Raw genomic sequence first — 21,715 nt, 5'->3', positions numbered from 1 at the left:
ATAAAACACGAAATCTTAAGAATAAAACAAACTTGCATTTTCTCTTCATGGCTCCTTTAAAGGGCCGTGCTGCGCAAGCGCGAGGAGCATTGGATTCGATTGGATTGGATTGTATTAGATTGGATTACGGGTATACAGAGAATTGGGCCTGCACATTCGCCGGTCTGCGCATTCCAGAAGAGTGATGTCATAGCCGCGGCAGACGCGCTGGCGCCGGCGCGTGCCCAGCTGGGCGCCTCCGTTGCGCAGTAGCCAAGTCTGACGCTGAGCCGGAGCCGCTTGATAGCCGTTTCGCGTGGCTCCTGGACCGGACTAGACTGGATTGGATAGGATTGGAAATTGTTTTAGCAGCAGTAAGTATGATGATCAGCTAATCCTAGACAACAAGAAAACCTAAGAATAACCAGCTGAACCTTAGCTCACGCTACGTATATCCTGGCATAGCCGAGCTAAGCCACTGCTAATATTTTTAAGACAGGGCTGATGCAGGCCCACGGAGCAAGAGCAAGACAGGAGGGGAAACGAGGCTTTCTAGCGCTGCTTGATAATGTCACAAGCGCTCGTAATAGGCTAAGTTAGCGGAATCAGCCGCGGGAGGAGAAACTGCGCGGCCGCTTGTTAGGTCTTCCTGGAGAGCTGCGTCGAGATAGTCACAGACGGCCTGCAGTTCAGCCTGTGTGCTGTGGGCCGGAGTGACACCGACGTGGTGACGGCGACCTTGAAGTCCAGTAGTTTCGTCGCGATCGGCATTTCACTGCGCAAACACGGAATTAATGGCGGCCGCTATCATTTCGTCCATCAGATGCCGCAGCCTGCTCCTTCGCCGTCGCAGACACGAAGCTTTGCAGTCCGCGTTGATTTTCATTGTGACATGAAGTTTTAGCTAACCGTTTTCGACGTTCCGCTCCGGCATCATCGGCACGCTCAGCCCAACGGGAGCCAATTCGTGGCCAAGCGCGCCACACATGCGCAATGGCGCTCCCGTACGCTATCGGAGCGGAGCGGACCGTGAGAACGGTCAGATAAAACTCGCTATTCCCGTTCGTGGCCAAGCGCGCCACGCATGCGCAATGGCGCTCCCGTTTGCCATCGGAGCGGAGCGGACCGTGAAAAACGGTCAGCTAAAACTCGCTATTAGAGAGTTCAGCTGACCGTTTTCGACGGCCCGCTCCGGTATCAGCGGCCCGCTTAGCGCAAACGGAGCCAATGCCGTTCGTGGCCAAGCGCGCCACGCATGCGCGATGGCGCTCCCGCTTGCTATCGGAGCGGAGAGGACCGTCAGAAACGGTCAGCTAAAACTCTCTATTGACATCGTGCCTTTGGACACCTGACGTCTTAGGGTAATTTGTCTTGACTAGCAAACGACGAGCAGAAAGACCGCGTCCACTTTTCGCAACGCCAGCACCCCGCCATTCACTGGTGCATGCGTGACGTCATATCGTTTTATACACTGCCACCGTTTCAGTGGTGGGGCTAAGGGACACCTACGACACTTTTGTAACATAACTGCCGATCGATTCCGAGTGTTGGAAGAACTCTGCCTCGCTTCGGGCTTTGCTTTTTCAAAACGCAAAATCAGCACGGCGTTCAGTAACGCGTCTTTATCGAGTTATACCAGCAGGTGGTCTTACTGAATGTTTCGTCGTCGCGCGTTGAATTGCTGCTTTTGGCTACGGTAACAAGTCTTTTTTCCTTCGGCATTTGCGTACATGATGACAAACGCTGCTGTGTAGGGTGACCGGCTACATCATCTCGATGGCCAGTGGCGAAGCATGCGACGAGAAGTCTTTTGCTCAGAGACGCACCCGGAGGAAGTACATTCTGAAGACGCTCACCGCTCGTGACCGCCACGATGACCCCGATCTTTTCACCGGTGAGCAAGCAAAAAACTCGCCTGCACGCTACACGGTGGGGCATTTGTTCTTTTCCGCAATAGGCTGAACATGCAGGTTGCATTCGCGGGTCGCTTAAACGTTGCGCAAATGGCTAATGTGGTGAATTACGAAAGCAGCAGATGGCCCTGTATGCGAAAAAGCCGGCATCGGTGTCTGTAGCAGCAAAACGGACCTGACGTTCAGGAACGGTGGACGAGCACTACTGCGCATGCGCTAACTAGACATCAAAAAACAAAGAAAGCGACTTTTTTTGTGCCGGATGTGACGTCATAATTTAAGAAAAATGGCGCGGTCATCTAGCTGCGCTCTTCTCGTCGTGATTTTGCCTGCCGTTGCAGCGGTGCATAGGTGTTTGGCTTACGATTGTAATGAAGGCGCTCTCAAAGAACTTCTGGAGAGCACTTACGGTGGTGTGCAGCGTGTGATCGGGACGCTGAGTGTGTGCGACTGCCTAATTTTCGCGTAGAACGTTGCGACGGTGACACGGGCGCTCTGCATCAGTTCTGCCGCCTCCATTTACGACAGTGATGAGTGCGTTCCCGTCGAACTTCTGCACTGTGTTTTATTAGAGCGCCGTGTTGAGGCCGCTGGACGTTTCACCGCCTACGTGCCGTGGCGAGAGGCAGCAACGCCGGTCAGACGAGGGCACTGGGATGGCGCATGACCACTCCCATCGTAACCAAGCTAGCCACTGCAAACGTAGACCACTTCTACGTAGACCACAGGGTTGTGTTTTTGTTCCAGTACAACGGAGTTAACCTGTGCGAAGGTATAATTGTGTGTTCGGAGTCGTGAGGCAGGCAGGTAATGTTCGCCTTTGCGAAGGTGTAATAACTACCATAATCTGTCTGCTAATCATTTTATTGGTCTGAAACCTTAAGCCAGCTGATAATAGGACATGCAGCCCGGTGGGAGGTAGGGCTGCGCACAGGACAAAGGTTTTTTTTGTTGTTGTTACCAGCTGTAGGAACCAAGCCTTAATAATACACATCCAGGCTTCAAGTAGTGAATGAGAAAATATTAACTAGTTGCACTTAGCCCTGGTGCCAAGCATTTTTTTTCCGTGGGCCCTCTCAAGTTACCGTTTTTAAAATTACCCCTTCTAAGGCACGTTCAAGCTGGTATAATGCCATGCATTCAACAGATGCTGGACAGTTCACTCAATATGTCCTTGATGTGTGCTGTCACGTGCCGAAGAACAATATTGTACTTCAGTTGGTACTTTTAGGAACAGATCTTATGATGTGCAATGCTTTCAAGTTAATTTCTTCTGTGTTTAGCGTGACTGAGGACTTGTCTGCAGCAATCTTACCGCAAATAAGTTATTGCTTGTCGAACAGTACCACTACAACTTAAAACTGAAATTAGTCAGGGATGAGGTTTTGCTTGTCAGTTTTCTCTCTCCAGAAGTGTGGCAATGGCAGCTGAGCAGTGGCGTTGCTCGGTAAACTTGCACCCGGGGCCCAGAAAATTTGTCTCCCCCTCACATATACAAAACAATTATTAATAATAAAACTAGTTATTGTTATTATTGATAATATTAATGTCTTCTATTGTTAGCATATGAAGGCTGGTTCACACTTGGGACTGGAGTTACCAAAAGCGATTTCTGTCACTCTTGTCACTTGGCATTGCCCTCATTGTGCGACAAGAGCGATTGGTCTCGACAAATTTTGTGTCTTTCATTTGGATACCAATGTAAAAAAAACTTTTTACAGCTACTGAATGCATGGGCTTCGAAACGTCAATGCAAGCATGCATAATATGCGACATGCGATGCGAAATGAAGCCACAGGATACTTGATCTGTAGTTATTTATAATGAACTGGCAATATATTAGAAAAGTAAGCAGCAAGATAAGAAGCCGTGTGCTATTTAGGCAATAATAGCTACACGAGCTTGGTTTAGAGAACCCCAGACGACGACTCTGGTGCAGATCTTGATACACAACACCGACCTTTTCAGTGAATTAGACATCGATAAAAATCCTAACAGTAAGGAGCATCATGGTGTGTCACTCGTGAGCATGAAAACACCATTAGCAGCCGAGAAAGGAGTGGCCAAGAGCTACTTGCGGCAGCACAGGGTGTAATGCGCCAAACCAAAGTAGGGTAGGGGAAAAGTGAAGGCTGATATGCGGCAGTGTGAGAGTACCACATCTACAGTCGATACCAAGCGAATGGATGCCTGCAAGAGCAATGGAGATGTGAGAGAGTCTCGGGCCTTGTCAGAAAACGACACTATAAGGTGGTCGCCACAGGCGTTCGGAAAGCTTTGCAGCCCGCTGTGACGACTAAATCATGCAGACGTCCCGCGGGCCTGGAGGAGGGTGGCCAGCAATGATAGGGCTGTTTAAAGGCAACACATGCAAGACAAATTGTCGCTTCATTCGCATCAATTTTCCTGTGTCTAGGAACACACCTTGAACAAATTATGCTTGAAGGACCACAGGCGGAGCCTGGTGAAAGAAGGCTGGGGGAGAAATAGAAGTTGTCCCAGCAAATAAACAGCCGGACTTAAAAAAAAGCTATTTCCAAGTATTGTGCAGGAAAAGTGGTATAAAATGTGAAAGAAACGGCCGCCCCATAAATTCGGGAAAAACCGCCTGCGCCTGCCCGTTTGTCACTAAAGGCAGCCTCTGTGGCAGCATGCAACTGCTGGAAATTTCTCTGAGTGAGAATTTCAGTACGTTTGAAATAGATACATTGTCGGGTCTCTTTATTTCTATGGTTATGTGATTACTGAGAATGGAAGCAGATAGAAAGGGAACATTTAGCGTTGAAAGAGACGACTGGCCGTACACGAGTCGTCTAAGTGGCTAGTGCACGGCTAGTCGTGTGGATGTTTGTCTGCGACAATGTTGTCGTTTCCTTTCGTACGTTGTAAAAAGATTCCACCACACATTTGCAAATACGTTAATTGACATTGGCGTCTTGGGAAAACGAACACAGTATAAAGTATAAAATGTGAGGTTCGGGCTTACCAGTGAAGCAGCCACCAGCAAATGGAGGAAATCTGAATCGAAGGAGGTTATGAAGCGATAAAGAAAGAACTCTTGAGTAAAATATCAGATTCGTACGGGCCCAAGTGTATCAGCGCCACACGCTGGCTCACAACCGTTTGGTCGCGTCTATCCCGATGTGTTGGTGACAACGATTTCATTGACGTCGTACAGTCAACTAGTCCAAGACAGATCCTAGATGAAACAACCTTTTCCCAGTAGCTGAGGAAATAATATCGCCCTCTCCAACCAAAAGTAATAACCAAGAACAAGACGTTTGGGACCCATCTCGATTCCCTCTTCCTTCAGGGGTGACTGGGGTCGCGTTGTAGCGCCGGTCACTCACAAAGCGCCTCGCTGTGGAGCACGGTGCCCGCATGTACACAAGTGGGAGGGTTCGGAGGGAAGGATTTATGTTATTTGCATCTTTTCCTCCAGTTGGTCACGCTTCTGGAGCGTTTCACCGAAGTCTCTTTTGTGGTCTGATGTTTTGCAGCCAGACGTCGTCGTCGTGCTGCCTGAGTCGTTCCAGTAGATTTTTCCTCCCCAATGCATGGGGAGGGGCACTCAGCTCAAAAATCTTGCATACGACACCGGGCGTCCTGTCCTTTGCCGCACAGTCTTCAACATTTTTTTTCTAGTAATGTACACAAAGCACTCAGCAGAATGCTTTCACTAACACAGAAACTGCCCCTCACTCCCACCTCAATTATCGTGGGGTCTCCCGACCATATTCCGGGATGGGAGCACTCAGCGGATCGAGTGCCTAATGATAGAAAGTGGGTGACGTACCTGGTGTTTATCTTTTTGTTATGCACTTAATTTCGTTGTCCTGTCCTTTTTTTTCTCACCCTCCACCTTGAAAGATGAACCTACCAGAGCAAAATATTTAGGTCATCCGCTTCAAATATTTCTTCACTTAAAACTCCTTGGGACGGCCACACGAAAGCCATGATAATATGGAAAGAAGATGAACACACGGCTGTCCGCTTTATTTATGTTCGCAACGCAGATGCTCAAATTGCTCTTAACTTACAGGGGAATGAAATAAAAAAAACGTAGATTGACCTGATTAAAAGTTAGGTAAATAAAATAAATGCCTACATAACTGTTCTATTTCTTGCATAATTTGTTCGACAAGCTACTTGTCCGTTGTTCTATTAGTTTAATTACACAAGGCTGCATGGGATACGCCCCTTCCATATAATGCCATCTTCGTACAATTGCCATGTGCTGGCTGTGTCGCTTGGCACGATGAAGGAAAGTCAACGACAAAAAATATGAGCTATCAACACCCGATATCAGATCCTTCGCAATTGCTTAAATCGCGAATTGGTTGGTTAGTGCAAGCACTGAAGGAATCGGGTGCAACCAAGGGGAAATCGCGACAACCCATTTGTCTCACCTAATGTTGGACACCTGAGCTCCCACCTCTCCTCTTCCACTGGCGCCCCTCCTCCCAACACAGGCTTAATTTGTACAGTTAGCTCCCCCGCACCAACCTCCATTGCATGTTTCACACTTACTTTCATTTCGTTTTAATTATCAGTCCCCGCTTCCTCAAGATTCAGTCTTCCCCATATTTATTTTTTCAGGTCATTTTCACCTTGGTTTCCTTCTGAAAATATGACAACCGGACCAGGGTACACGGTCTTCGACGCGTCACTGCGAAGACTACAGAAAATGCTAAACATTCACCATGACCCGTACACAACATCTCATGTGCGTAAAAAAAAAAACTCCCACCTCCCCTCGCGGGAACCCCTGTGTAGATGCGACGCATAGGCGGAGCGGCGAAGGGAACGCGTTTTATAGCGCGCATAACGTTGAGGGGACTGCGTAAGCTGGTCCCAGTCGATGACGGCGTTGGCGTACTTGTAAAGCGGCGTGGACTCTAGGTGCTTGAGCCAAGCGTGGATGTTGCTTCGCCGGAGAACGGCACACCGGTTATATGCGCAGCGCGCCCGAAGGAGAGGAAACCACGGAAGAGATGCGCCGGCCCCAGCGCGTCTGCCGCGGCTATGACGCAACGTGCCGCGGTTATGACGCAACACAATCCAACACAATCCACTTTAATCCAATCCAACCGAATCCAAACCAAGCCAGTCCAATCAAATCCAATCCAATGCCCCTCGCGAGAGAGTGTTCGTTATCGGAGAGGAGAGGGGGTGAGCGGCGGAGAGCGCAGCTCGCGCGGCGAGGAGAATGGCAGAGGGGTGGACAACGCCGACAACAACGACGACGACGCCGGAGGGACAAGGCGAGTGAATCAGATGCTCTGCATCTAAAAGCCACATAAATAACCGCCGAGGACACATGACCAAAGTCTCGTAGGCTTGGATGCCTCCCCCTTCACTCCTCCCCACTACTGATCTCGTCCGCCGCCCCAACAGTGGTCCTGGACGTGGCTTTGTTAGGCCCCTGTTGTCCCATTGAAAAGCAAGCTCGCTCGCTACACCCCTCCGAGCGTCACAGTCATATACCGACGCATCCCCTCTCTAGGAATCGTTCCTTGTTCGCCTCCGCTCACCCTGCAGCCAATTAACTACTCAAGCCGCGCCCATCCTCGACTACCGTGACATTCCTGGATGCCAAAATTCTCCTCGCTTTCTTCCATTGTACCAGGAAACAAATTTGAATAGACCAGTGGGGACGTAAATTGAACAGGCCAAAGCTGTGGTCTCGTTACAGTTGTCTTCCAGTTTTCGACGTCAGCATTACACATTGTAGGGGCCCAAGTGGAACTCCCCCCCCCCCTTTATCGAGGGGCTGGTACCTGGGGCCCAGGGACCCCCGGCCCCCCCTTAGCGACGCCACTGCAGCTGAGTGTTTTTTGTCACTACAAATGACAACTTACCTTTTGTATATATATTTAAAGGTGTGTGATTACCAACTTGGCATTTGTGAATTGAATACAAGTTAAACTTGGCTGTGAATTCAATAAAATATTTTTGAATAGGAATAGTAACAGCTGGCTGCGAATTGAATATTTTCAAACCACACTATCTTTGTTTTGGTGTTTCTAGAGTGTATAAAACATAACTACACCAAAAAAGACAGCTTAGGCAGTCAGAACTAGACACATCTCTGTTCAGGCACTTGCGCTTGACATAAAAAAAATTTAATGTAGCAGAGAAAATAAAACATAGACATGCAAACCAGTGCAACAAGAATTTTGCATACATTGCCATATACATTGCCATAAAGAAATATGGGTTCCTCAAAATACTGTGAACACAGTAAGCATATTAGGTATATTTAATATGATAGGCAGCAGCCCCCCACTCTCCTCAATGATTGAAAGGAGGCTGGGCATGCTAGTTGCCGGTGGGACCTCACCAACAAACCAGCAATAACGTTTTATTTCTCACTTCTGCTATTATATTTATAGGAAACCTATTCTAGATTATAAGTTTTGCTTTCGTAGTGTTGCACTTGACCTAACATACACCACAGTTAGCGAACACTTGCTTGGTGCAAGGCTTCTGCATTAGGCTTTTGGCACGGCTTCGGTGTCATGCAGAAAAACCAACCCGCAAGGTCTTATCATGTAGTGAAGCTTGAAAGTTTGCACGTCTTCAGATAGAGCAAACATTCGTTCCTCTACTATTTGTAAATTTCAAATATTTGAAACAGAGCTGCAAATCGAATATCAAAAAGTACTCGCACAGTATTTTAAGTTGCGAATGTTCACACACCTTCAAATATACTGCCTGGTCACTTCAGTGTAAGTGTACAATAAGTTTATACAAATAATTTCATGAATGAAAGTTAAAAATGCCATAAGGTGTTCATTATGCTAGTTTGATGCATTTATTTGAAATCACTGATAAGCATTGGGTGCAGTTGATTGGATGGTTAACCTCTCTGTCTTCCCTGTACTATCTCCTACATCCCCTCAAACTCAACGGGTATGGCTTCATTTCTCCTACTCCCTTCTTTAGACACTGCTATGCTTTCCTTTCTTTCTCCACCGGATTCGACCTCCCTCAAAGAATACGCCATTGCCCTTGCAATAGAGCACGCTACTCATACTGTTCCTACCACCACGCCAGTATATATCTTCTCCGACTGTCAGTCAGCCCTTCGTAATTTCGCTAACCATGAGACCCACCCACACACCACTGATTTCGTCACTCCGGGACTTGAATCGAATCCTCGGCCACGCTTCACACTGGTTTGGGTTCCTGGCATGTGCGGAAACGCCTTAGCAGGCGCGCTCACCCGAGTACCTTTCCCGGGTTCTTGTACCACCCACTGACGGTTCGTACTCAACACCGCGCTTCCCGCCATTACCAATTACACGCCCAACGTCTATCACGCACCCTGTACCCACCCCCCAGTTCCCGTCTAACTTGTGAGGCTGCGTGCCTCATTTGACAGGCTCAAACCTCTTCACTCCCCTCCCATCACATTCTTCACCACATCTATCGGTGCCCTGGCCATCCTTCCTACCCCAGGTGTTCTTCCTACCCATCCATCCCTCATTCTAATCGGGACTTCACCCCACCATCTCTTACCCAATCCCTCACTTTCATCACTTCCTGGGAGCTCTGGCTGTCTTCCCCGCTGACAGTGAACATCCAGGCTGCCCAGGAAGCTCTCTACAAACACGTGCACCGGATCCGCACAGGCATTCAGGAGTACTGTGTGGATCCGGTGAATTGAACTTTCAAATTAGGACCAGGCATTCAGGAGTACTACGTGGATCCGGTAAATTGAACTTTCAAATTAGGACCTGGACTTAGAAATAAGTGTTTGTTCTCTCTCCTTCCTTCCTTTACAGGGTGGGCATTCATAGGGGCCTGTGTTGGGTAATATGTTGTGTTGTAGTATGTGTGGGTTTGTAGACATCTGTACAACGGCTTTGGACTTAGAGGTTGGTGAGGGAATCTGGCAGGTCTTTTCTGCTTTCTACGAATCCGTGGCTAGTAAATTTGAGGGCAGCAGTGCGTGCCGCCTCATTCCCTTGTAGAAAGGCGTGATATCCTGATGAGGTAGATGATCACTAGCTTTTGTATGCGTCATAGTGTATTTGAGGTGTGATGCATCCTCCTTGATAAAGGGACATGATACTGGGAAGCACGGTGGAATCTGTCATGGCTGTGCTTGCATCTGTTTTTTGCAAAGTTGTGGAAGTGGTAGTGGTGAGTGTGGCGGGCATCAAGGGTTTCTTATGAGTGATTAACGGCAGACATCCCAGGGTTTTGTGCTTAAATATGCATCAAAACAGTGAACTGAATGAAGGTGGCTACGCAGGCTAGTTGAGACTTCATCGTGGAAATTTTGGTCAAATGTCAGGCATGACTCAAGGAAAGGATAGGGACAGGAATGAGCTTCGTCAACGAAGCTTCATTTCCCTCTGAGAGTGATTACAAAGTAAACAAAACCCTCATATGACACTGGTTTAACACCACATGTAAAAAGCAATCACAGCTGCTGCACACTTCACACTAATTATTCAGTATTGTATAGTGCATCTGTCTCCCACATTTATCACATAGGCCTCAAAGATTTCTCGTTCCTGTTTTGTGCCATACAACTTCAGCACTCTCGTCGTATAAATTCTGGCATGCAGCCACCTGGCGTGCATTGAGTCTTGGAGTGGAGCACCAAATCGGTTTCTGTTCCAGTCGTCAGCAATGCGGCATGCTCCCACCACCGCCAGTTGGGGGCTTGTCTGCCCTATCTACCATTAACATACATTGAAATAGGAACAACAAAGCATGTGACTTTTAGTACATGCTGTGCATCATGGTGACGGGCTGTGTAGCCACAGGAGGAACAAAGTTACAAGAATTCGTGTCCAACAGTGTTATGGAAATTGCATTTGAGAATGTTAATTTGGCCCACTGCCGCATGTCGTGCGGGGTCCCGCTACGGTTATCAAACTTTGTCACTGTGTAGGAACAAGCAGAACACGACGAAGGCTGATAGCAGAAGCACAAACGGGCACCAAATATGGTGGTGGGCGAAATAAATATTTTCACAGACCGAACAGTGCCCTCTCGACACCCACATGCAAGTTGGTCGAACTGGAAGTACATAATACCTTAGATAAACTGCACGAAGCTTACCATCACTCCCAAACCTCCCGCCTCAACCACCTACCAGACGAGACACCCTTGAACTCCTCGTATATCCAGCGCCCCAAGAACAGCTACAAAGTGTGCCCCTCCACATCCGTCAACACATTTGTACAGCTCCCATACCGCGATATACGCATCAATACGCTCGTCAGGAAAGCAACCCTCTGGAGACCAATGAAACTAACGTGGATAATTACAAACTTTTCATTTCTGCGCGCCAATAGTCCTCTGCAATGATTTAACAAGAATATGCAGCAGGACCATGACCTCCTGAATATAATGTCCCGGGGCTTATGACAGCACGCAGCGATTACAAGACACGGGGTTCGACGAACCAAAGCGACGCGCAGGAATCACCTTTGTAGGTCGCTTGTCTTGTTATTTCTTAGTCAACGACCGTGTGGTGAGCGACAAGTTTCGTGCGAACGATCGTTCGTGACTGGCCGGTCGCAATAGTCTTGTCTTGATATTTCTTAGTCAATGACCGTGTGGTGAGCGACAAGAGTTTCGTGCGAACGATCGTTCGCGGCTGGCCATGATAGCACCGCCGTTTGAAGTTGAAGGCATACGCGCACTCGCACGTCGGAGATGAAACGCCCAGCGGCCTCAACACGGTGCTCTAATGAAATGCAGCGCAGAAGCTTGTCGCGAGCGCACTCATCACTCTCGCAAATCGAGGCGGCACAACTGATGCAGAACGCCCGTGTTCACCGTCGTAACGCACTACGCGCAAATAAGGCGGCCGCACACACTCAGTGCCTCAATCACACGCTGCACGCCACCGTGAGTGCTCTCCAGAAGTTCTTCGAGAGCGCCCTTATCACAATCGCAAGCCGAACACCTATGCACCGCAGCAACAGCAGACAAACATTACGGCGAGAAGATCGCAGCGAAGTAACCGTACAACAGCCGCCATTTTTTTAAAACCATGACGTCACGTCCGGCAAAAAAAAAAAAAAAAAAGTTGCTTTCTTTGTTTTTTTATGCCTAGTTGGCGCATGCGCAGTAGGGCTCGTCCACCGTTCCTGAACGTCAGGTGCAAAACGGCACCTTGCGCAGTGTTCCATAGCACGAGGCGTTCCGTAGCACCGGCTTAAACTCGGCTGAAATCAGAGGTGGATTTCCTACACGGCAGCACACCACAGGTAGAGGGAGCGGAAGAAAGCAGCTGTACGGAAGGCTGTAAAATCTCAAGCAAAGGCAAACTTTCACAAAGCACGTGTGCTTAGTGTTTGCTCTCGTTCGTTATAGAAGTGTTAAGGTCAACATTTTTTTTTCGCTCCATGCATGTATGTCCAGAAAACTAACGGAACAAAACATTTTTGCTATGGGAACCAAAGCCTGACACTGTGCCCTGTAACAGGTCATATATACGTCTTACGGAAACACGGTTTACTTTATTTTTTGGATGCAGAATATCCAGTGGTGGCGGCAAGTGATCCGGAAACCGCATCGGGGGCCACTTATACAAACAGCTTCATCACGGCGTTCCTGGAGGATGCTAAGGGCTCCTTCACGGGCGCCCCCATCGACTTTGACCAGGCCTGCACGGCAACCGAGCAGAGAACATGCCAGATCGTTCCCCGCGTCTCGATTTGGAACGAACTCCTTTGCCACGCCCGACTACAGCTTCGGGAATTGTCTGGAGGACAGGGACAGCTAGCCCTGGTGGCCGCTGAAACAAGGTTCCTGCCAAAACCGACCAAAGAAGAGCGGACCCAGGCAGCCGCACTCGTGTACTGGCTTCTGACTACGCACAGGTGCGTGGCGTCGGTCGATATCAGCGTCTTTGACGGGCACGACCAGCTGATCTGCCACGCCATGTGGGCCAACCCATCAATTAAGACGCTGAAATTTGACAGCGGCAGCCTCAAGATTCGTCAGAACCTGTTCACGTTTGTCGCCTTTCTGGGACACGTGGAAGAGCTCGAGTGCACGACGTCCCTGGATCGTGCGGACGACTGTTTGGTGGCTGCGTTGGGGTCCCTCTTAAGGTCCACTACGTCGCTGCGGTCGCTGAAGCTGTCGTCACTGCTTGTCGAGAAAAAAGGGGCGCGCCGCTTGTTGGAGGAGCTCAGCGCCAACGGAACCGTTAAGGAGCTCTCCATCCACGATTCCCTCGCTGACTGCAGCACTTTTGAGGAGTATCTGCGCTGTGCCACGAACCTGACGTCACTGAGCGTATCCACGGGTCTCTCACCGCGCAAGGGAGCCTTGAAGCAGATTCTGGCTGGGCTGGTTGACAACACCAGCATCACCGACGTTACGCTTGAAGATTTCATTGTGGAATTTAAAAGTGCCGAACTCGTCTTCAAAGTTCTTGCACAAAACCGTTTTCTGCACAGTTTTAACTTAACACTTTCTAGGTGCGCTGTGTTCTCGGAACCCAGTAGCAACTACCGTCTCTTGGTAGCGGCACTCGACGAAAACCGTGCCCTGGAGGAAGTGACGCTGCCCGTAGGCATCCTGCGGCCGCAAGAGTGGGAGGCAGTTTTGAGAGCGGTGTCGACGAATGGAAGCATCAAGAGAGTGACTCTTCAAGTGGACAACGTCCTCCAGTGTAGTGGCCTACCAGAAATGTGCCGAGTCATCCGAGAGAGCGGCACGGACGGGAAGGTTTTACTCAGGTCTTGCGTCACCAACGACATCGATGTCCTCTCCTGCCAGGCGTCTACGGCGGCTGTGATCTGGGGACAGTTGTTTTCCGACAGCGGTCAAGTTTTGAAAGTGGTGCGTCACCTTCCTTGCTGCAGTCACATCACGTCGTTGAAGTTGGAAGTGACAGCGTCCGACTTTGGGGGCGAGCTAGCGTCGGCTTTAGCAGACTACATCAGCTTGACGGACATGCTGCAGAAACTAAGCCTGCAGTCTTGGGGTCAAGGGGCGAGCGCTTCGTGGAAGACAATTGTGCAGTCGCTGTCGCAGAACGCCAGTATTAGGAAGCTGCAGCTGTTCGCGAACACAGTTGGTCGCGACAACGCCGAAGGCTTTGCGGACCTCGTCAACGCCAGCCGGACTATCTACAAACTTAGCTTCAACGTCTTGAACCCTTACGAAGTGGGCGCATTCGTTCGGAGGCTGTCGAAAGCAGTGCGGGACAACTACACCCTGCTCAACATTGTCATTCACGGAGAAGTCCCCAAGAACAGCGCCGAGAACTGGTTCACCGTGCGGGAAACGGCGAGACACAATACCGGCCTCGTGGCTTTGGCCTCTCAATTCGTGGCCGGGTGTCGGCGCGACGGGTATGTGACCGAATTTAACGTGCCCGCTACTGGTTCAGGGCACGATAAAACGCACTTCGCCGCTCACGTTTAGTTGTACGTTTGGGGTGACGCTTTTGAGATCACTTGATTAGCAACTCAGCGAGATATGGAACGGAAGGTGACAGGTGTAACATTATTAAGGGACAAGAAGAGAGCAGAGCGGGTCAGGGAGCAAACGCGTGTTAGGGACATATGAGTAGAGATTAAGAAATGGGTGTGGGCTGGGCATGTAATACGTAGGCAAGATAACCGTTGGTCATTAAGGGTAACAGAGTGGATCCAAATAGAAGGCAAGCGGGGGCTCAAGAGGCGGCAGAAAGTTGGATGGGCAGATAATATCAAGAAGTTTACGGACATAAATTGGTCGCAGTTAATACAGGACCGGGATAATTGGAGATTAATCGGAGAGGCCTTTGCCTTGCAGTGGGAGTAGATAGGCTGGTGGTGATGATGATGATAATGATGATCAGCAACTACGGTATACCCGCCATCTGCCCGGTGCAAGATCGGCCCCTCGTCAATTTTAACTACGGCACATTCAGTCCGAGGGAAGTTCAGGGTTAATTACTCATTGGAATGAGCTAGTCAGCGCACATTAAGAGTACAGGTGGGGAATGAACCTCTACAGGCGTGTTTTGTATCACGGTCCGAATCCCTTGGCAAGAATTATCTTTCTTCCTCATTGTCAACTCATCCGCCGCTCGTCGTGCCCTTTTTTAAAGCGAAGCTTTCTTTGCCTCACTGGTAGCGATCCGTCCCGCCATCGAAACGTACTGCAGGAAAGCCAACTCTTCACAATGGAGTTTCACAAAATTATGACAAGCGAAGTAATATAAAGCGCCGCAAGACAACAAAAAAATTGCACCATCTTCCCATAGGGGAACCCTGAGTAGTATGCGAAGCAGCCATGGGGTCGACAGAAGTTCCCATTAGTTTTCAGTTCGTCATTTCCGTTGACGTTCAGCTTAGCGCGCCTTCGTTGTATCAGTAGCTTCTTGACGTAGTTTGAATGAGGGAAGCACATAAGGCGCGTTCGTAGCACATGCTCCCGTCTCGGTTTGTAGCGCAGTGGGAAGAGCGCCACGTACCTCACGTTGCGGCCAGGGAGTCGTGGGATCGAAACCGGGCGCCGCCTAACTTTCTTTTTATAGTGGACTGCGCTGACGTCAGCCCAAACGCTCACGGGGCTGAAGAGACGCGCATGCGCAGAAGAGTGCGGACGGCGGACGACAAGGAAGGGAGGGACACAGCCTCGAGCATGAGATGCTCCGCATCTAAAAACGCTTCCCGTGGTCGAAAGGATCTTGGCTCTCTCGCGATATGAAGCCGACGTCTATCCAATTGCGCCATTCCGACATGGTCGTAACAGTTTGGGTTTAAGAGTTTAACTCATGTTGTATGGGAGAAAGCTTTGCGTTTCAACCACCTTTCTCGTTATATGAAAGTGGCTTTGATTTTTTCACCTGCACTGACCACACTAGTGCAGCCACAGTGTGGTGTCACGCAGCGATGTTGCCATACTGAGCCTACACTAACTGTAGCTGCAGTGTAGGCTGGATAAAGTCATGTTGTCTGCACTTCTCACCAACGTGAGCGTCATGGCTCTTCACTGTGCGTGATGAGGAGAAGTTGGTGAAACAATTCTTCGCTCCTTACACCCTCCGTCGACGTTGAAAGCTTGCCATCTGTCGGTTAGTGAGGAGCTGGTCATTACGACGACGCATTGTTGCCTAAAGGAGAAAAGTTTCATTGGAACCAGGCACACGCCATTATTGACAAATATAGAATAAGGTTTTAGCATTGCAGCGAAATAATTTAGACAAATAATTCGACATGCGTACAGCGACCGCCTTGTGAGCGCTCGCTCTCTGTTTTCGCGACCAATTAATCATCACTACATTTGCTAAGCTTCCCCTGGAAGGTAGTCTGAAAATCCTTCATCTTACTGTTTATTTCTGGCTGCATATGTGGACCTACTGGATTCCTAGCCAATAGAGACGAAAATTGCACGACGGATACTCGGCGTATGAATTGATGCGCGTGCATTATCATACACGCGATGCGCGGACTCAGCGAAGTTTTAGTAGCTTGAGCATTTTATTCCGCATACTAAATAAAGCAACATGTATTATCTGCTGGTTCTTCCTATCTCCACATTCCTGCACCAATCAACACTGTACCACACCACGTGGGCTTGCCAGAACACACCAGCAGCCCCCATTATTCGCACCCCCACCCTCGAGCAGTGGGAGGCCGCGCTGTGCAGTTCGGACCCTGAGGACAAGCGACAGTTGGTGGACCGGGCACGCAGGACCGCAGGGGCCCTGGACTGAGGGCCTCTCCCGCTTTCAAGCGCAAATCTGTTGAATAAATGTTTTTACCACCACCACCACCATCTCCAAGTCCTCTCTCGACTAGTCATCTTCCAATCCTCTTCAATCTTCCAATGAAAGTCTAAGTTTCTTCTGTCTCCCTCTGTACAGATACTGTGCTCAAGCCCTGGAACTGGTCTCCAGCCATACCGCCCTCGTCAAAGAAATCACTGAGTTGGCGTCCGTCACCGAGAAGGAGGCGTCTTCCATGGTGCAAAAAAGTCTCGCAGACATCGCAAGCATGCTCGCGTTCATGCAGAAGGCAGGCGTCGTCAAAAGCAAACTGGAATGCCACCCTCGAGAAGACAAGCAATTGCAGCTGGACGACTTGAATGAAGACTGCCTGCGGCTAGTGAGGTCCTACCTCAAGATAAGCAATGTCCGGGGCATAATGCAGCGTCCAGGCCAGATGACATCTGAGGTGTAAAGAAATATTGTCTCTCAGGTGGAGTAAAAGTGTGCAGCAATAAAGTTGCGAAGCCATCGTAACCTTTACTGGCAAACCACGCACCCCGCCTGTGTGATTGCGCGCGTGCTAGAAACGGGAAAGTGCGGGAATTAGTATTTCGTATTTTTCGCACTAAATTCTTTGAATGCTTTACCAATAAAACGAACGCGTATCAACGCCAGTCAAATGACGCATCTTTGCGTGTGGTATCGCATGTACAGGTTCCGACAAAAGTAATATGAACACGGTCTCGTAAATTTACAGGAATTTCTTCTTCTCGAAACTGCCTGGTAGCTTTCGTGGGGGTATAAAGGAGTCCCCTCTAAGAGAACAAGCTTCCTCTAAACCGGCAATAACTATAATAAAGCCACTAAGAAAGATATGTTCACAAATTCTTGTTCCAATTACTTATGATGGCCCCTGTACATCTACCAGCGACTGCAAACAGAGACCTTCTACGGCCACACAATCCTGTCCCGCATCGCACAATCTCTCACCTACAATTACCCACAGTGCACAATTACCCAGAGTGCGGCACCCTACTTTGGATTTACCGCCTACTACTGTCCCCACCACCCACATCCAACTCCTGTCCAGTGGGAGTCCGTTCACCAGCTCAGCGCCGCATGTCAACTTGTCCTGGTGCAACCAGCCACGGATGCAGCGCAGACCCGTGGCTTTCTGGACACAGGAGGCTCACCCCACCCCTCTCCTCTACCCCTATAACTCAGCAAATAGCGCATGCAGGGAGACCTGCTGGCCAATGCAACCGGTCGAAGAACACCGTGATGCTCTTGAAGCAGCACCGCTTCTACGCCGAGGTCGCTCGCATCTGTTTGGATGACGAACTCTCTGTTAAGGTCGGGCAGCTTCAGTTCGGACGTACCCACAAGAGCTTAGGTAAGAGCGAAACGCAATCTCTTACTCCGTATTGCAGCTCCACTGAGGATATTTTTTCAACAGTGCGGTCAAAGGCGACTGCAGTACCACGCAGTGTGGCACAAACTGGCGACAGTAATTCACCATGCCCAAAAAACCGTCTCAGCGTCGTAATATCCGTCGGAGTTGGGTACTCGAGTAAAGCTCTGACCTTTTCTCCGCACGGCATGACGCGACTACTGTTGATTGTGAAGCTCAGCAGTGACACACGGGTATCTGCTTGGGCTTTCTTTGGGTTGAGGGTAGCTAGCGCAGTCGGCAGAGCATACGAGACTCTTCATCACAGGGTCCTGGGTTCGGACCCCACGTTGGGCGCCAAAATGTGGGGTTCGCGGCTATAAATTGCCTGTATTACCGGGCTAGTGAGCGAGAACAGGAGCACCAGAGCCGCAATCCACCTCGTGGCGTCGCGTGGACGCCGCTGTGAGTCCAATCGACTCACCCGAAGGTGCCAAACACGAGCTCGGAGGCAGGCAAAGTCGTTGAAGTGCGCTTTATTCCACAGTCAGGCAGATGTACAATATATGTACACGGGAGCGGCTGTCCCGAGCTTGGACGGAGGATGGAGTACCCACGAGCTTTTTACAATGCAACTTAAGGCCTGGCCTTGCGCATATGACTCAATATCAGCTTTGGGTCTTGTTGTGTCAACTATATCTTGCGAGTAATAGGCTACTAATGTTCTGCCCGAAACCCAGCTATTGTACTTGGACGACAGAGTCCCATGCTGGGCTTTTAATAGTTAACACATCTTTTCTGGTGTCTCCCAAGAAGGAGACAAAATTTATACTTAACAAGCGACCTTCTTATGAACTTGTAGCGCTGCTTCAAGTTTACGCGATTACTGCTGCCGGTAAGTTCATGCTTGCACGTCAGAGTATGCGTCTTCAATCACAACATGGACGGGCATGTCTAAAACATTTTATACCTTGAAACAAACTGTCTACTTCTGTGACACCGCAAATTCTTGTTGTGTAGCGCCTACCGAAGTGAATTGGGAGGCCGCCTGAGTGAATTTTAGGGCATCTCTATAGCTCATACATTCGCTCCTGACCAGGTGAACATTGCATTAGTCCTGCCTTTTTTTTCTAAGCTTGTATACAGCAAAATTCCACGATGAGTCGCCAAAAGTTTGCTGAACTGTTAGCTCATTTATGCATATTATGGTGGCATATGCTGTTGCATGTCACTACATCGTGGTTAGAAAAACACAATGTTCTTTTCTAGCCGAATATGCTGTATAACTGAAAATACGGTTCTATTTCTGTGTGAACAATTATGAGTTCTGTGTGGGTACTGCTCTGCGTTAGTGTTGCCATTTGTACGGTGCCGATAGCGGAAATTTGTAATGGCATAAAAAAGAATTGAATAGGGAGTTGCTTTCACCGCGTCGGAGAAAATTAAGATTCAAACTTCTATATTTATTATATAGCAATAAAACTGGAATTAACAAAGATACGTAGTATTTGCAGACACCATATTATGTGGCACATCCAATTTATAGTTCCTTCAAATTTAGGGAAAACCGTCCTAGGACTGAAGTCTACGCCAATTCATTTATTTGTTAGACCAATACACGAGTGAAATCGGCTCCCAAATGTGCCAGTGTCACCTCCGAATGAAAAAAAAATGAACCTTTAACCCCCCTACTTTTCGGGTGCTGCAGGTATATGTTGAAAAGTAAGAACTAGTCTGAACACCGTGTTAAACGTTGGTTTGACGTCGCTTACATTTGGTAAAGCTTTTTTGTATGTTTCAGTTTGCTTAACATAGTTCATCCTAACAGAAAAATGATAAAGTGCGTGTTCCGCACCTGAAAACCATTTCCTTCCGCCTACTTAACAGCTGTACGATGAATCAAGGCGGAAAGATGGCACCAACACATCGGCCCATGAGCACGCCCATGACGCAGAATAAGTTGCTCTCAACACTAAGGGAGGCTCGTGTGCAGGCGGCGTAGTGTAAATTCAACAGCTGCTACTAAACACAAGTTTGATATTTAAATAAAGGCATCAAGCTGCTGAAGCGCAAAACGCCGACACCGCTTCGAGAGCTAAACATAACAATGAAGGTATTACGTTATTACCAGTGTGTGCGAAAATTCTCCTGCGGAAGGTCAAACACTGAAAAAAGGTACAAGAACAAAAAGAAAAAAAATGCGCCCATGCACTCCGTACACATTGTTAAACAGTGCTGCTGTAACGTGCAGCCGGTGTTTGCCCGTGTTGTCTTTACCCGCGTTGTGTTTTGGTGTTTACTTTCGTTGTGGTTCATTAAAGTCGTTCCTGCTCGCGACGTCACCGATAATAAGCTAGTAACCTGCGTGCTCTTCGGAAGTGCCTATGACGCCTGCCCTACCCATTTCGAGTAACGTGGGGCCGATGTTCGCTATTGCAACGTTGACGCTGCTCTGCCCGCACTGCTGCCGCCCCTGTCCGCCATTGTCGTTTGATGTATGGTTTACGCGGTAGCTTGCTCCGCGCACGCTATGTACGCTGCCAGAGAAATCATAATCACCAGCCTGTCCACGCCCACTGCCGGGCAAAGGCCTCTCCCATAGATCTCCAGTTATCCCGGTCCTGTTCTAACTGCGACAAATTCATCCCCGCAAACTTCTTGATCTCATCTGCCCACCTATAGCTTTCTGACGCCCCCTGCCGCGCGTGCCTTCTCTAGGGATCCACTCCGTTGCCCCTAATGACGAACGGTTATTTTGCCCTCGCATTAAATGCCCTGCCCACGCCCATTTCATCTTCCTAATTTCCATTAATATGTCCTGAACACGCGTTTGTTACCTGACCCACCCCGCTCTCTTCTTGCCCCTTAACGTTGCACCTGTCATCTTATGCTTCATTGCTCGCTGAGTCGTCCTCAATTTAAGCTGAACTCTTTCAGTGAGCCTCAAAGTTTCTGCCCCGCAGGTGAGTACCGGTAAGATGTAGGTGTCATACACTGCATCTTAAGATGCAGCTCTATTGTAAGATGCAAGAGAGACAAACCAAGGCAATTCCTCTGTCCTTACTTGGAACTCCTTTGCAACCTGGTTTTTCTCGCATGCGCATGGGGTTGTGGCAGGGGAGTTTTGTGAGTGCACAGGACCGCTCGATTTTTATTTTGCCCAACCATATGAAGCTTCGCTTTAAAGAGTAAAACGCATGTAGTACCGCACATACGCAGGCTTCTGCACAAAGTCAAGGAGGTTGCAGCCAGACACAATGCGCGCATTGTGTTTTCTATCCCGGAAAATCTGGCTTATATTTGCCTTGTGATGGCTTATAAGCTACCCAAAAATGCTACAAAACCTTAAAGCGGTTCCACTCAACGGGGAAGCTGACAGGTGCGGAGCAGTGATTCGCCAGGGGGGGCTATGGTGCTCTCTCTCTTGACTGGTTTCAGTATCAGCCTGGCATTGATACCGCAAGTAGTCAACAGAGGGCTCCGCAGCCCCTGAAAACGCCTATACGGAGGCACTGTATTGATGTTAATTACTTTGGTTTAATGAATACGTTAATCCATGAATTTCTCTTATTTTACGTTATTGTGTGCTTATTTGCGGCCTCACAATGGCAGCCTCCGTGGCAAAGGCGCAGCGGCAAGTCCCCCAACCCAACACTGCATATCTGAAACGGTTGCCTTTGTGGCCTAATGGGATTGACATTGGGTTCGTAACGCGACGGGCTCAGGTGGTTCGATCCCACCCAGGGG

General features: G+C 49.1%; 1 protein-coding gene across 1 annotated transcript; it reads left to right on the top strand.

Annotated features, from left to right (window-relative positions):
• The first annotated feature begins 1,636 nt into the window (after positions 1–1,636).
• LOC144139605 (uncharacterized) lies at positions 1,637–17,050 on the top strand. Its single transcript, XM_077671900.1, has 3 exons — positions 1,637–1,873; positions 12,400–14,230; positions 16,735–17,050. The coding sequence occupies exons 1-3, from the start codon at positions 1,756–1,758 to the stop codon at positions 17,048–17,050; spliced, it is 2,265 nt and encodes a 754-aa protein (XP_077528026.1). The 5' UTR covers positions 1,637–1,755.
• Positions 17,051–21,715: the final 4,665 nt, after the last annotated feature.

The sequence above is a fragment of the Haemaphysalis longicornis genome, unplaced genomic scaffold (assembly GCF_048455015.1).
Source record: "Haemaphysalis longicornis isolate Haplotype H1 unplaced genomic scaffold, Haemaphysalis longicornis Haplotype H1 scaffold_5, whole genome shotgun sequence".
NCBI classification, from domain to species: Eukaryota; Metazoa; Arthropoda; class Arachnida; order Ixodida; family Ixodidae; genus Haemaphysalis; species Haemaphysalis longicornis.
This window is presented reverse-complemented; position numbering and strand designations above follow the sequence as displayed.

Excerpts from the sequence above, each read along its gene's own strand:
- LOC144139605 (XM_077671900.1), top strand. The coding sequence starts at position 1,756 with ATGGCCAGTGGCGAAGCATGCGACGAGAAGTCTTTTGCTCAGAGACGC. Across the intron at positions 1,874-12,399 it reads TGACCCCGATCTTTTCACCG|AATATCCAGTGGTGGCGGCA; the intron begins GTGAGCAAGCAA and ends TTTTGGATGCAG. Across the intron at positions 14,231-16,734 it reads GCCGGGTGTCGGCGCGACGG|ATACTGTGCTCAAGCCCTGG; the intron begins GTATGTGACCGA and ends CCCTCTGTACAG.